Below are 14,862 nucleotides of genomic sequence, written 5' to 3' on the forward strand. Positions count from 1 at the left end.
AGATAAAAATTACATAAAATTTAACTTAAAATAGATAAGATTATATGTTACACACATTATTTACCTGTTAACTAAGTTAACACACATTTAGATAAACGATCAATGGGAAAAAAATAAAAAGAAACAAGGGTTTATTATTGTTTGGGAACAGTTAAATTATATAATTAGTCTTTATACTTTGACAAAGTGATGGAATTCAATTATTAACATTATTAAAAAGTTTTTATTAATTATGCTAATATTGTATGTCCTTACTGTTGTAACATTGAATATAATTATCTATTAATGATGACATAGTATTTTTATATCTATTTCACAACATTTTATTTCACCGCTTTAAATTATAAAATACAAAAATTTAATTTTTCTCTATCTCACATTACTCTTTCCGTAAATCCTAAAAACCTATTTATATTTTTGTTTTGTTTATTTTCCAATCTTGTTTTAAACCATTAACTCATATTAGATAATTTATGCTCACATTTAAAAAAACAAAAAGATAATTTATGTTCACATTTATAAAATCTATATTAATACTTGATCACATTAATTTATGTTTACATTTATAAAATTCATATTAATACTTGATCACGTCAAATCAATTTTATTGTTACATCATTCATAAAATATCACATCAACATAATTAAATGTTATATCAATATAAATAACAAGACAAAGTTTAACATATTAAACTAACATTTTCACTTTTAAAAAATATGGATTCAATTTTTAAAATTTATCTTATAGAGATTAAATCTACTATTTTGATAGAGTATAAAAACTAATTATGTAATTTAACCTTTGAGAAATATTATATACACAGCCATTGCAAGAATATGAACAGTGCCTAGAGGCCATCAGAAAGACAAACTGTTGTAGGCACATCAACAAGAAGCAAAAAAAAAAAAAAATTGAAAACCAGCCATCAAGTACACAATCCACACAACTCACTCATAACCTAACTTGATTCGACCCAAATTAATTGAAAAAAAAAAAAAAACAACTACAACCCAGAACAATTGATCCATAACACCTTATTTGAACCAGAACTGATCCAAACTGTCGGACTGTCACTTCTAATCTGGTAATAGCATAGTCAAGAGAGAATATTTTACTCGCAATGATATTTTTCCTTTTTCAACAACTAGCCTTGCACCCGAGACAACCCAGTACCCTGGTAAATCTTGTGGTCCTCTAGTCATTTCTGTTGTGTCAACAAACCGCAGAAGCTTCTGTGCTTGGCAAGGCAATGGAGGGCCCCCAGGGTAGACAGCAGAATTTATGTTGACCTCGGTTGGCTGTGGAGCTTGTTTTTGAGCACTTGAGAAATGAGTGCTGATCAATGTTGAGATCATTCCAGATTTTTGGGCCAAGCCAGGAGAGCCATCCCACTCAGGCTCCTTGATAGCATTTGCACCTATTAATTTAGAGAAATGCAACCGTAAGAATAAAATTTTCTTCAAGCCAGAGTCTCCAACTTCAAAGTGGGCCCCAGTAACAATAGAGAGATCATCATCAGACTCTACAGGAGCTGTGCAGACATGCGAGAAGCTCTTCCACTGAATCTTCTCATAGTACTTGCGTTCAGAAGTGGGATCAGAGACACTGGCGCTTGGTTCATTCTCAAGCTGGAATGTCTTTGGCAGTGAGGAAAGATGCTGCAAGTGAATTGCCAAACAGTTGCCCCTTTTGCCTTCCAAATAAAGTCGAAGGCCAGTTACAGGCTTTTTACCCACATAAACCTGTCAAAGGAATTCAATACGCAGTAAATGTGTCCAATCTAGGTTACACCAATCATTCACATAAGAATTTAGCTTATTGACAGCATCCCTCCGATCAAGTTTTAAGATATTAATGTCAATCAAAAGCATAGCTCTACAAGGAATTTTTACTTTAAACAACAACGATTATAATACTACTAACAACATTAATAATTTCACATAACACCTATGGCTTTAAGTTTGACACTTATCCTCCTGCGGTTTCACCTTGTTACCAGGGGAGTTACAGTATTAACTTTCTATGAAAAGACAACTCACAAGCATTTTCTTTTTGTTTTAAAACACACACCTTTCCAGAGTAAAGAGGTAAAAAAGGAAACTTTTGTCTTTTTGGAAAATATTAACACTATAATTACGTTGACAATGACAATAAACCCCACCATGATAAGTTAAAAACTCGAAAACTGAATAATGAATTTAAGGATTTTTTGTCTTCTTATTAAAAAAAAATTTCAACACAGCAACTCCATTTGATAACATAACAAACCACAAAATCTTAAGTACCAAAAGGAAACCACAATGTTGAAAAGTGAAATAAATCAAAAACTAAATAAGTACAATTTAACCTTTTTTTAAACCAACCACTGAATTAGCAGTTCAGGCTTATTATGAAACACTAGAGCTCATTACTATTCATCAGATAAAACCACAAATAATGATAATCTTCCTACCTGAGAATGCGAAAGCATATACTACTTCAAATATTCTCTCTAATAATATTTACTGAACACAAGGAATCGTTACCAAGGAGCTCTGTAAAAAGAGGAAAAATGCCTTTTTAATAAGTATTATCTCCAATTTTTACCACCACCCACCCTTCCCCCCCCCCCCCCCCCCAAAAAAAAAAAAAAAGTGAAGTAGGTTTCCAAGCCCAAGATTGCAATAGTTTTAGTCCACAAGGTAAAAGTAACTTCATCTAGCAGTTAACAATCGAGATTTAACACCATGGAAGACTAGAAATTGAGAACAAATTCTAAAAGAACCAGGCAAAGTTATCACGGGTAATCATAAAAATTACAAATATGAAACTTCGCTCTTTAAGAAATTACATAGAACCTACGCTTAAAGAAACTTGTAGAATAAAATGCATAACAATTAAAATTTAACCCCAGAACCTTGAATAAAGTCAAACAAAGATCCCAAAAAATGTAAGTATATATACATATATGTATATATATAATGCAGACTAACAATTCTTGGAGAAGAAAAGAGTTTTAATGACACTCTAATATCACTGCTCTGTTATTGTTCTCACAGGCAAGGTCATATTTGGTATTGGTGGGTGTGAAAAGTTTTAATGTTGTGATTACAACTTATCTGAGTGTGTGCACTTTTTACACTAGAGAATATATTGCAACCAAGGGCTTCTCAAGAAGTATTATTATTACTACATTATTAAATTGAGGAAGCTATTGATTGATAGGCTTAGTTTCTATTTTTCTATGAATTCCATTTTTCAACTTTAGTTACATATATATATATGTACGCACACTCAGATAAGTTCACATTAAAACTTTTAACACCTGCCAATACCAAATATTACCTTGCCTATGAGAACAATAACACACACACACACACACACATATGTATATATGTATATATATAAATATATTTCTGCTTCAAGAATTGTTAGTCTGCATTATATATATACATATATATATACATATACATGTGTGTGTGTGTGTGTGTGTGTGTGTTTGAATTAATGATAGCAGTTTCACTGCTGTCCAAACTTAAACATATAGTTCTGAATTTAATATTACATTTTTATTTCATGTGGATGTCTCACAGGCTTGAGAAAATCCATTTCTACTCCAAAATTACTTCTACATTATTATTATTTCACTTTAGGATTTTAGGACATTTCTCTTATATAAACAAATAAAATCTTAAGTCACTCAGGGTTTCTATCAAAGAGAGTCCAAGGCAGTTAGGATATACTTTTGAGAGAAACCACCTTTCCACCAACATTGAAATACGCCCATGGATATAAGCATATTAAAATAGCACACATATAAGCTATGGCCCATCATCTTTGCTTTGTGAATTGATTTATATTTAAGCTACGTTAATGCCATGCACTTGTTGTGTTAAAATGCCACACAAGCACCAAGATAAATTATTGCATCAAAGGCTCTATTATAGTTTTACTATGCTTAACACTGGTTTTTTTTGTTGGAAGTGGCAGAAGGATCATATATAATACTGGGAATATTACCGGTGTTGTGTTAACATAAAGCTTGGGGCCCATGAAGCTAAACTGCAATGATGCACTATTTTGTTGCTTCTTCTGAGGACCAAGGGCCAGCTCACCAAATACTGGTGCCCACTGCTTTGGAAGCTGAAACTCCAAAAACTGATGCAGTTCATCAACTGAAGGCTTATCTGTGCTTAAAAGAAAGAAACTCAAATGAATAAATATCCTTGATACCAGAAGCAAATTTTTGTAAAACACCAAGCATAAAGAACAGTGCAGACAAACATAAATCCAGCAACTTATGTATTTTCAATTTATTCTTTTTCATGAAAAGAAAAAAGGCCATCAATTTCACGTCAGAGTATATGCTGAAAACAATATTAATGACTATGCAGACAAAGTGGGTGCTTACTTACTTGTGAAGGTGACCAGCTTTCTATTAACACACTGTACATATTATTCTTTTTTAAAAAAAAAAATTAAGCTAGCTATTAAAAGTATGGTGTGAAGATATTTGCAATTTAATTTTATTTAACAAAAATTACTATCAAATACCAATTAGCCATGGAAATAACATGCAGATGTCATAATTGACACAATACTCAAGGACATTACACAACCCTGCATAAGCGGCTTGCATAAAAAGGCAAGAATGCTTCGATTAACAATATACAACCGTATTTTTAATTTTTTTTCATCCAAACTATCGTCTTCATAGAGAACAGAAAAGAAAATACAAGGTATTGTAGCCAAATTTGCTATTTTGCCTTAATTTTTGGTGATTTTTGAACAAAAAGTAACAGAGATTGCTGGGAATTTAACTACAACAATGGAATATTCTATCTCCATTACTTTTTGTCCGGAAATCACAAAAAATTAAAGTATAATAGCAAAATTTAAGCCTACTGAATACAGTGGCAAAATTTAAACTTGAATCATAGCATAGTGGCAAATTTGGCCTTTACACCAAAATAAAATTGAATCTCCAAACATAAACAAGGATTTTAAGGTTAAGAAACAAGCCAAAAAAGAATCCCAAATCCGAAATTTGAATAAAAGATTAAAATAATATTCATGCAAAAGCTCCTAATAGCTTACTAGGAAATAAACCTAGACTACTTGTATCATCATCCATGAATAAAACTGCTTAACAGTAATAGCTGACTAGAAAACTAAAACTGATCCTCATATGAAATTAAACAAACTCACTGCTTAGTTTAGATTATTTGGATCCTCCACATATAAAAAGATCAAGTTTCATGGCAAGCAGGGGAGGGAATGAGATGATGTACCGCAGAATGAAGTATGCATGCATATGCAGGTAGGCTATGAGTATGGAATAAACGAAGTGATGAATAAGACAATGGAGAACCTACTTAACTTGTCTTACCAAATCAAAGTAGAGAAAATGGTCAGAATAAGAAAATTTCAACCAGTTCCTAATTTTTTCAAGGAAGAAATGAGAGAGAGCCATGCATTGTCAATGAGAAATGGGCATACCTTGAGCATCACTTCGAAAGGTTAAGGAACATTAAAGATCTATCAGTGAAACCCAGTCCACTCACACACAGCAAAATATGTTTAAACCCATTATTAATCTATGATTAATTTTAGGATCTTGCCACAAATCCAGAATCAACCCTATTTACAACCATATCCTTCCAAATCCACAAGACTTGCTACATTTAAAGTAAAACTGAGAACTATTTAACAAAGATTGATCAGGATCTTTGATTGAAAGAAGTAGATGATGAATAATAAAACTGTGGGACTTTCACTCATAAACACTAATTATCTTAGGAACAAACTAAAAAAGTAAATCCATCTCTATGCCAGACACTTCATTTCAGTAAGTGGTCCTTTCCTGCAATAAGTCTCCAAAGACAGTACTGTAGTTTCAAAGGTCAAGCAACAGAAATGCTTGATACCGATCCAAAGAGTATGAGTAATGGAGATACCGTCCACCAGAGATGTAGCCTACTTTTATTTTGCCAAGCAATTACACCTTTATCCAGATTGGACTTCTTGAAACGCTTACCAAGAGGCTTAACAACAACAGATGATGCTTTTCAAAAATGCAGCTTAGATAATACACAATGCAGAATCTTTTCCTAACAATGATCTTGACGGCCAAGACAAGTCAACCAGATATTAATGAGACAAAATATCCATCATGAACAGAAATGATATCATTAATTTAGACAATAACCATCAAGAAAATGATAATGAAAGACTGTCAGCCAGCCAATAAGTTTTGGTATTATTGTGCAGAATTTAAGCAACCATAATACTTGTTTGCAACCTCAATGTGTTGTCCAAATGGTAACCATACATAAGTGCAAAAGCAATAAGTAAAAAAATAAAGCATGAAGTTTTGTGCGTACAGCGAAGGTATAGATTGATGGCATGCGTCAAAAATCCACTCCCATTAACTCCAGTGAGCAATGATGTGATTGGGATAAAAGACATGGAGATCACATCTGGTTCAGACTGAACAGTTTGGCACCATTCAGTGTGTGATAAATTTGTATTCAACTTTCCTCCATTTCTTTTGCAAATGAATTTAATATCCTGAAACTGCAAGAAGTTTAAGACAAAATGATCCTAAATAGAACATACATTTTGATGATAATCATGAATTTGGTGAGAGGCTAAGATATTCATGGAATGTATCACAGTATTTGTGGCATGATAAATAGAAGAGCCCAATAGGGTCTTTCACTCAATAAACAATAAATTCAATTACAAACTTATTTGTGGATAGCATACCTCCACTTGGGAATAAGAACTAGTTTGTAACATGTCCATGGAAGCTAGCCCATGTTCTTTAAAAATCTGAAAGAAAAACCACCATAGAAGTTAAGGAAACTGCAATGTGTCCACGTGCGCTTTTGCATCTAATGCAATATAAAATGTTATCAAGCAGATCAAGTGGCTTACTTATTTCAGTATGGATTCTATTTGTAGCTTGCAATAACTATAGGATTTTTAGATCATTTGTTTTTCTAATGTGCTTATTCAAAGGGCATGGAGGAGATTTTGATTATGTCTTGCATCCATTAAAGATCAAAGAATTGGATAGTGAGTTGGGCCAAGATGAATCACAATAGCAAAACTTTCAAAGTTGGATTGCTCAATTTTATCCTGGACTGCCTGGATTTATCTTACATGGAAGACGGAAAATACAAAACTTCATCTAAGAAAATTTCACATTGTCGACCAAGTTCACAACTCCCTCCCTTGCTAGGCTGCATATAAGCAAATTTCAGATTGTTGATCAAGTACCTTCCTCTCTCACACACCAAAAACAAAGCCAATTAAAATCTCTCCCTGAAAGCTCCTTAGTTGTTACAAGATCTGTCAAGTTTTTCAAGGCTTCTATATGGTCAAACATGATACTTGAAGAATATCACTTGAACCCAGGCACCAGTGGATGCACCCAACATTTGGAGGGTGTGCTGGCATTTATTACACAACTTTCAAATAAAATTGAGTTAAATTGAGTAAGCAGACTAACAGAGAAAGGGACTTGAACGGATTAAATTTTGTGCCAACCAGTTAGAATATGTAAGGGAAAATATTTCATTCACACACTCACCACTATCAACTGATGATTCACGAAAATAAGTAAATTTACTTTAGAAGGACTTCAAAGCCAATTCAAGCCCTAAATCTATTGTGAAAGATCAAAATAAGGCTATAGACTCAATGAATGGGGAAAGTTAATTGATCTTTTGAAACTCTCTCCTTGCTTACATAAGATTAAGTAGTATCATTATTAGTCATCAGTTAAAATTGATTTTGAAAAGGGAAAACCATAATAGGACTTTCAAATTAAAATAAGCTTATAATTTATTTTCTCCAAAATTGAAAATGGTTAAAATATGGATTGAATTTGTTCTAATCAAACAATATCATTATTAGTTGGTAACCTTAAATTGATCTTGAAATTACAAAACTTAAACATGATTTTCAAACTAAAATATACTTATGATTTATTTTCTCCAAAATTGAAACTATGTTTTTAATTTGAGTTGAATGTGTCCAAGTTACTCTTTTATTTGAGCTTAAAATAAAATCCATTGAGTTTCAATTTTTGCAGTTTAAAGGGATTTGAAAATGGAATGTAAAAGAAAATTGAATTTGAAATTTCAAAAAAAAAAATCTTAAAAAATGAATTTATATTATTTGCTTCAATATTTAGGTTCTTTTGCTTGTTCCTCCCAACAGAGCAACTCAGAAATTTGCACAATTTCTTTAAAGGTGAATTTGTATATCCATTGAATGCATGGATATAGATTTTTACATAATGCATTCTAAGCAAGGGAAATAGGTGAATCTGAAAAGACACCACTTTGTTCTATAGATATACAGTACAGACAAAGTGAATGCTGCACTGGCACACTCTCCTTGCTTGTTGGGGAATTTTGTGTTTAGGTAGATGTAATAACTTATACCCAGCATCCCATGCACTCCAACAACTCAGTCTCTTTGCTTGAAGTCATTCTATTGCAACACAATACTTCAAACAAACAAAAAAGATGACTAGATAAATACCAAATCTGCCACTCTATTATAGCTCAATACTGAATTTTGCCATTATATACTTCAATTGGGTTGAATTTTATGACTGTACGTTTATTTTGGAACATATTTGGACAAAAATTAACAAAATAGTACACATGAAATCATGTGACTGCAATCTTTGGCACTTTCCATGAGCTAGCAATAAAAAAGTTTTTTTTTAAAAAAAGAAGACTTGGTAATAAAAATTAATTAAGAAAATGATGTGCCAATCATCACCACAGATACATTTTGTCCAATGTAAAATTCCATGTCATAATTCCTGTTTTCTCCAAAAACTTATTCAAATTGTGTAAACGAAATATTCCAAAGAATATTCCTTCATATATATTTTTTTTTTAAAAAAATCAACCAAAATAGGAGTATGGTGGCAAAATTAATGCGATTGAAACAAAGTAACAATATTCATCATTAAGTCCTAGTATAGTGACAAATTTGGGATTCAACCCAAAATGAACAAATGCTTAACGAAGCTTTTTTTTTCAGTGTCTTTGTTGCTTCACTTCTTTCAATCTTTGTAAATATTTGTTCCTAGCATATTTTTCACTTATTTTTGAGAGGTTACTATTGTATGAAAATTTCTTCATTCTTTGTAAATAAATCTTTGAGCGAAAATAGAGTAAGAGATGCCTTGGTTGTGGAGGTTAAACTTTAGCCTTAAAAAGTAGAGAAAAAGCAGTTATACCTTAACCTTAAAAGATTTGTAGAGGTTTAACCTTCATAGGCAACAATTGTAGAGGTTACACCTTAGACTTGAAAGCTAGTTTGCTAATCTTGCTGAATATTAGTGAATTGAGCTCCTTGGCAATAGGAAACTAAGGGAGAAAATGTAGGTGGCCCGAGGAAGGACCAAACCTCTTTAAAATCTCTATATTTGATTTCTCTATTCCTATTCTCTCCATAGTATTTGAGTAATCATCACACATACTTCACTCATTTACCTATATCTAGCATTAATTTTCAAATTATCTTTATATTTGACCAAGTTGCACTTTTTTGTGGTAATCAAATTCACCCACTCTTGGCGATGCAAGAGAATACTAAAACTTTGCTTAATTAATTATTTTGATATATTCTTTTATGTTTGCTATTTTGCTTTAGTCGAAGTTTAATAGTTATGTTTCTATTTTTAGTAAGTGGTTATTTGACTAGCATGTGATTTTTTAATGAGTTTGAAGACATTGGATTAAAGGTTCATTCGTATCCAAGGACTTGGATCAAAAGTTGTTTAAACCCTAGTATAAATAGTTTTCTGGAGTCTTTTGGCAGTCATTATAGTTAGATATTATAAGATAGTGGTTCTACAACTCTAAAACCCAGTGTTCTTGTTCAAACTTCAATTTTACATCAACTTCAGACTTCTTTTGGTTCTCATTTACTGTTTTTCTACACTGCATGACTTTGACTAGAGCTAACATTAATATTTTCTCTATATTTTATATGATGTCAAATTTCAGTAATTCCAATTCACAAACAAAACTTTAGATGTTGCTCACCTTTTCTCTCTTGTTCAATTTCTCATAGTTGGTTTTATGTACCCCAGTTCCTTGTATGAGCATTTCGTCTGCCAAGTCCTTTAATTTCTTTTGTACTTCAATCGGTTGGAGAGGTGATGAATGCGGTTGTTTCATATATACCACATCTTTTCCACCCATCTTCACACCAACAATAATATGGGTTCCATAGGTCTCAATAAACCTAGAATATGGCAACAACATTGAAGATCAATGAGATTTGGAAATTTGATGACTAAAACATGATTGTAGCAATACTAGGAAAAAGTTTAAAGCAAAGCCATATATCTTTCAACTACTAAATTAAATATAGTACCGGTAACTGCATCAAAACATTATCTCTTCAGAATTCTAAGTTCATTCAAAAAAAAAGTTAAAAATTTTATAAAGCACTGTTTAAAAACTAAACAACCTTCCAAAAATGGCAAAATTCCATTTAACAGAAAGGCATGAAGTGCAATTTCGTAAGAAGAATGATTTATAGAACAGAATAATTTGGATTTAAATGAACAACTTTTATCAATTAATTAAACCTCCATAATAATAAAACTAACACCTCATCATGGGACTGATGAGATACTAACTAAATTGACTTTATGTGACATGCAACCTTCTTTATTTCAAATATCCAAATTTGTAAGACAGAGAGGCAAAGGTAGATGATGCAGAAGCATTCCATAACTTATTTAAATTAGTTTTCTTAAAATGCTTTTTTATTTTTTCTGTTTCACTTTAGTAATTATGTCCTTGTTTTATAAAGTGGTCATGCGATTAGCAAGTAATCTTTTAATGAGTTTGAATGGCTAGGATTAGATTAAATTTATGTGTATTCAAGAACTAGGAATAAAAGCTGCAGTAACCCTAGTATAAGTAGTCTTTTAGACACGTTAGACAGCCGTATTATATTGGAATTTTTTTTGTTAGAGATTCTACAACACTAAACCCTAATTATTTTGTTCTTACTTCGAAATTTCATTAATTTAAACCTTTTCTGGTTTTCTTCTTATTGTTTCTAATTCTGCAGTACATCAAGTGGTACCAGACCGACAATATCCTAAAGTTGAACTAGGGTTTTTGCTTATAAACCAGGGCTGATTATGGAAGAGGATTTGGAAAACGAAACCAAGCCCACCAAACAGAATTGGCTGAGTTGAGACGTACAATTGAGCATTTGTTGTGAGCTGTGCAAGCTTTAAAGTGATAGGAACCAAAGGGAGCCAGTATGGAGAATCAAGAATGTTACCATAACTATTTGGATTAGCCAGAAGGTAGTCTTCAGAAAGAAATTGAATATGGAGAGGATGAAGGCAATGCAGGACAACAAATCTTGCTATCCGTGGTGAATTGGAAGAGTGAGTGATACATGCTCTAGACCTGAATGTGTAAAGAGTTTTGATAAAGGTTGATGACTTCAAAGGGAAGAATGCAGCACCTTACAGAGTACAACACAGTTTTGATACTGGTACCTTTAAGGCTGAATGTGAAGAAGGCAGAGAGAAGGAATCACAACCAATATATGATGATTAAATGAAGATGAGGAATCACATCCAGTTTATAATGGTTGTCCAATTCCAGGAGAGTCAGTATCAATGGAGAAATTTAAATCAGAGAGTAGAGAAAGTGGAAGTGTTTAACAAAGCATCCTTTTCAAGTTCAGCAGTTGTTAGAAGAGTTTGAAGAGCTAGTTAATGAGGAATTCCCATCTGTTTTAACACCAATGAGTAGTGACCAACATGATATTAATTTGGTTATGGAGGATTCTTTACCAAATATGCTTCTCCATTGCAGTGAGCTGAGATGCAAAAACAGGTTGAAGAGTTTCTCACCAACAAATTGGTACAGGAGAGTAAAACAGCCCACTAGTCACCAGAAGGGTTCTATGAATGGTTAGGGATGCTATTTGCTCTCTCTAATGCTTAAAGTACATTCATGCAAGTTATGCCTAAGTTACTAAGGTTTTTCTTGAATTGTTTATGAATGTTTATCTTAATGACATCTTGGCTTATAATAAATTTAAGGAAGAATATTTAACCCATCTCTAGCAAGTTTTAGAAGTTTTTCTTAAAGAGAAACTCTTTATAAACTCGAACTGCACTTTCTTGTGCTATGAGTTGTGTTTGTGGGATCTATTGTCTTGACATATGGATTGAACCTAGATGCAAAGAAAGTATGTGCCATGAGAGACTGGACAGCACCTAAATCAGTCAAAGAAAGTCAAGGTTTCATGGGCTACCTTCATTCTTTGTAGGAAGTTCATAAGAAATTTCAATTGCATTATGAGCCAAATCACTAAATGCTTGAAAAGGGACAGCTTTGAGTGGACAAATTTTTCACAAAGCGCTATTCAACAGATTGAGTTTTTTACAACAGACAGCGTACTACCAGATTTTGTGATGTTATTTTCTGTGGAGTATGATGCATCACTAGTTGAAATTGAATCTGTACCTAGTTAAGACGAAGACCAGTGGAAATAGTAGTGACAATAAGTTACTGGTTTTGAAGAACTACCAGATCAGAGTACCTGACCAATCCTTATTTCAATCCAATTATGGAAGACTAAAGTAAACCAGCTATTGAGATACTTGGGTTGAAGAATATGAATCAAAAAGGACTGGTCTAGAAGTCTATCTAAAGCTACCAAATTTCTTAATAATGCAGATGGTCTTTTTTCAAGCCAAGGAGATTGATGCATGAGCATTCAAAACTTATTTAAATTAGTTGTCTCGATATGCTCTTTTACTTTAGCTGTTTTACTCTTTAGTAATTATGTTTTTATTTTCTTAAGTGGTCATTATATTAGGATGTGATCTTTTAATGAGTTTGAATGGCTAGGATTAGAATGAGTGTATCTATATCCAAGGGCTAGTATTAAAAGCTGCGGTAACCTAGTATAATTAGTCTTTTAGACACATTAGGCAGCCGTATTATATTGAAATATTTATGGGTTACAGGCTCTACAACCCTAAACCCTGGTTGTTTTGTTATTACTTAAATTATACATCAATTTCAGACTTTGTTCTGGTTTTCTTTCACTGTTTTGGTTTTGTTTTGATTGTTTCTATTGCCACACTACATACTAGAGAAAAGAAATTTATACCCAAAGGCTTGCTAATTCTAAAACTAATTAGTTGTCATTGTTAAATAATGAAATTAACAATTAACAACCAGAATGCTCAGCTTAAGTATGATTTTCCGAAAACAAGAAAGTATGCAGCATTAATAAAGCAGAAACGAAGCAGTTAACCAGCTTGACAAAAAAAAAAGGTGGAAGAGTAGATACTGACTTAGCTAATGCAGGAGGATCCCATGATGAAGGGACCGCTTGCTTTACATGATCACACAGCGTGACCTGAGATTTTTCTAGAGCAATGTTGTAAAGTGTGATAAAAACTCCATCAAAAGCGAGGGTTTTAGTGTTGGCAGCATCTTTCTGCCAACCTGCTGTGAATGAGAATGCAGAATTGAAGTGGCCCGAAGGAATTTTACCGGACAGAGAGAGTTCCTGGTTAAACTGCTCTGACATCTACATGTAAGAGAAACATATAAGTGAAAAAACATCATACTCCAAATCAATATCATCATCCACAACTTATAATAAAGATGTATTCAGTTTTAGATATATAATATAAATATATAAAAATTAATTAAAAAGAAAAAAGGAACTACCTGCTGGAAAGAGAGGACATCAGAGCCGAACCTGATCCGCTCCCCCTTATCGCACTTGATATATTTGGGAACATTACGAACCAAAATCCCCCCGGGAATGGCGATGTCCCGGACGTGATCATGATCTGCGATGCTTATCAACTTGGAGGTCTTCTTGCAGTATTTGAGCTTCAGATCAGCGTAAAGATCGTATCCCAATCCAATCGAATCAACCGCAGCCTCCGCGGCTTTCCTCGCCATCGAGTCGCAAACAAGACTTCTTCGCTATTCATGCTGCCTATACTTATATATGGGATGGGAACTTTGAGAGGTCAAAGATGGCACATTTTCAACGCCGTCGTGATTTTTTTTGGTTGGTGAAAGGTAATTTAGAGAGAGGGAGGCGGGAGCAAGTCAAAGGTTTCGCGCTGCGGTGTGTTTCTATTTTTCAAGAGCCTGTTTGGCTTACTTTTTTAAGTGGTTGGTAATTATTTTGGTAAAATAAATTATATAATTGTAAATTTTGATAAAAAAATATTTATATCATCTTCAATCACTTAATAAATTAAAATAAAATAAATTTATTTTTAATTTAAATATGATTTTAGATATCAAAATCAAAAAAATCTATATAAAAATGGAATAGTTCTCAAACTTTATATAGTAATAATAGTATTAGATTTTTAATGATCTAATAAACAATTGGACCATAATATTTCAATTATCCAAAAAAAAAGAGAAAAGAAAAAACATGTATTTGACATTAAAATACTTTTTAATGAAGAAGCGTCAAAACTATTAAATAGTACTTAAATATAATTTTAAATTTTGAATTTTTTTTTATTATGACGCATTTGATATGGGCAAATAGTTAAGTTATTCTCTTTATTCTTTTCACTTTTTTATTCCTTTGTTTGGTTGCATTTTGCTATTGGCAATAGCCATTCCAAGAAAAAAGACTTAACCATTCCACTCTCCCCATTATTAACCATTCCATGGCTGATGGAAGAGTAAAAATATCATTAGATGAAAATGTCCGTGTTTAATAAAAATAATTACAACCCTATCCCTATATAATTTTTTTTCCCTTTCTTCCTCTTCCATCTCTCCCCCTCTCCCACCTTTCTTGCTTCGTCCTTCA

General features: G+C 32.6%; 1 protein-coding gene across 2 annotated transcripts; it reads right to left on the reverse strand.

Annotated features, from left to right (window-relative positions):
- Positions 1-762: 762 nt before the first annotated feature.
- LOC18612928 (MACPF domain-containing protein At4g24290-like) lies at positions 763-14,099 on the reverse strand. Of its 2 annotated transcripts, none has more exons than XM_088808343.1 (7): positions 13,743-14,099; positions 13,361-13,599; positions 10,059-10,260; positions 6,748-6,813; positions 6,363-6,549; positions 4,000-4,166; positions 763-1,742 (listed from the first exon to the last, which is right to left on the reverse strand). In XM_088808343.1, the coding sequence occupies exons 1-7, from the start codon at positions 13,980-13,982 to the stop codon at positions 1,077-1,079; spliced, it is 1,767 nt and encodes a 588-aa protein (XP_088664469.1). In that variant the 5' UTR covers positions 13,983-14,099; the 3' UTR covers positions 763-1,076. The 2 variants fall into 2 exon arrangements, with proteins under 2 accessions (XP_088664469.1, XP_017969493.1); XM_018114004.2 differs by having other exon boundaries at positions 6,363-6,555; positions 13,743-14,096.
- Between the last annotated feature and the right edge of the window lie 763 nt (positions 14,100-14,862).

This window comes from Theobroma cacao, chromosome 1 (genome assembly GCF_053813885.1).
Source record: "Theobroma cacao isolate CCN51 chromosome 1, ASM5381388v1, whole genome shotgun sequence".
NCBI lineage: Eukaryota > Viridiplantae > Streptophyta > Magnoliopsida > Malvales > Malvaceae > Theobroma > Theobroma cacao.

Bases quoted from the DNA above. Each gene is read 5' to 3' on its own strand.
- LOC18612928 (XM_018114004.2), bottom strand. From the start codon at position 13,982: ATGGCGAGGAAAGCCGCGGAGGCTGCGGTTGATTCGATTGGATTGGGA. The intron at 6,556-6,747 runs GTATGCTATCCA...AACTTCTTGCAG, and splicing joins GTTCTTATTCCCAAGTGGAG to TTTCAGGATATTAAATTCAT. The intron at 1,743-3,999 runs GTAATATTCCCA...TTCCTTTGACAG, and splicing joins TTTATGTTAACACAACACCG to GTTTATGTGGGTAAAAAGCC.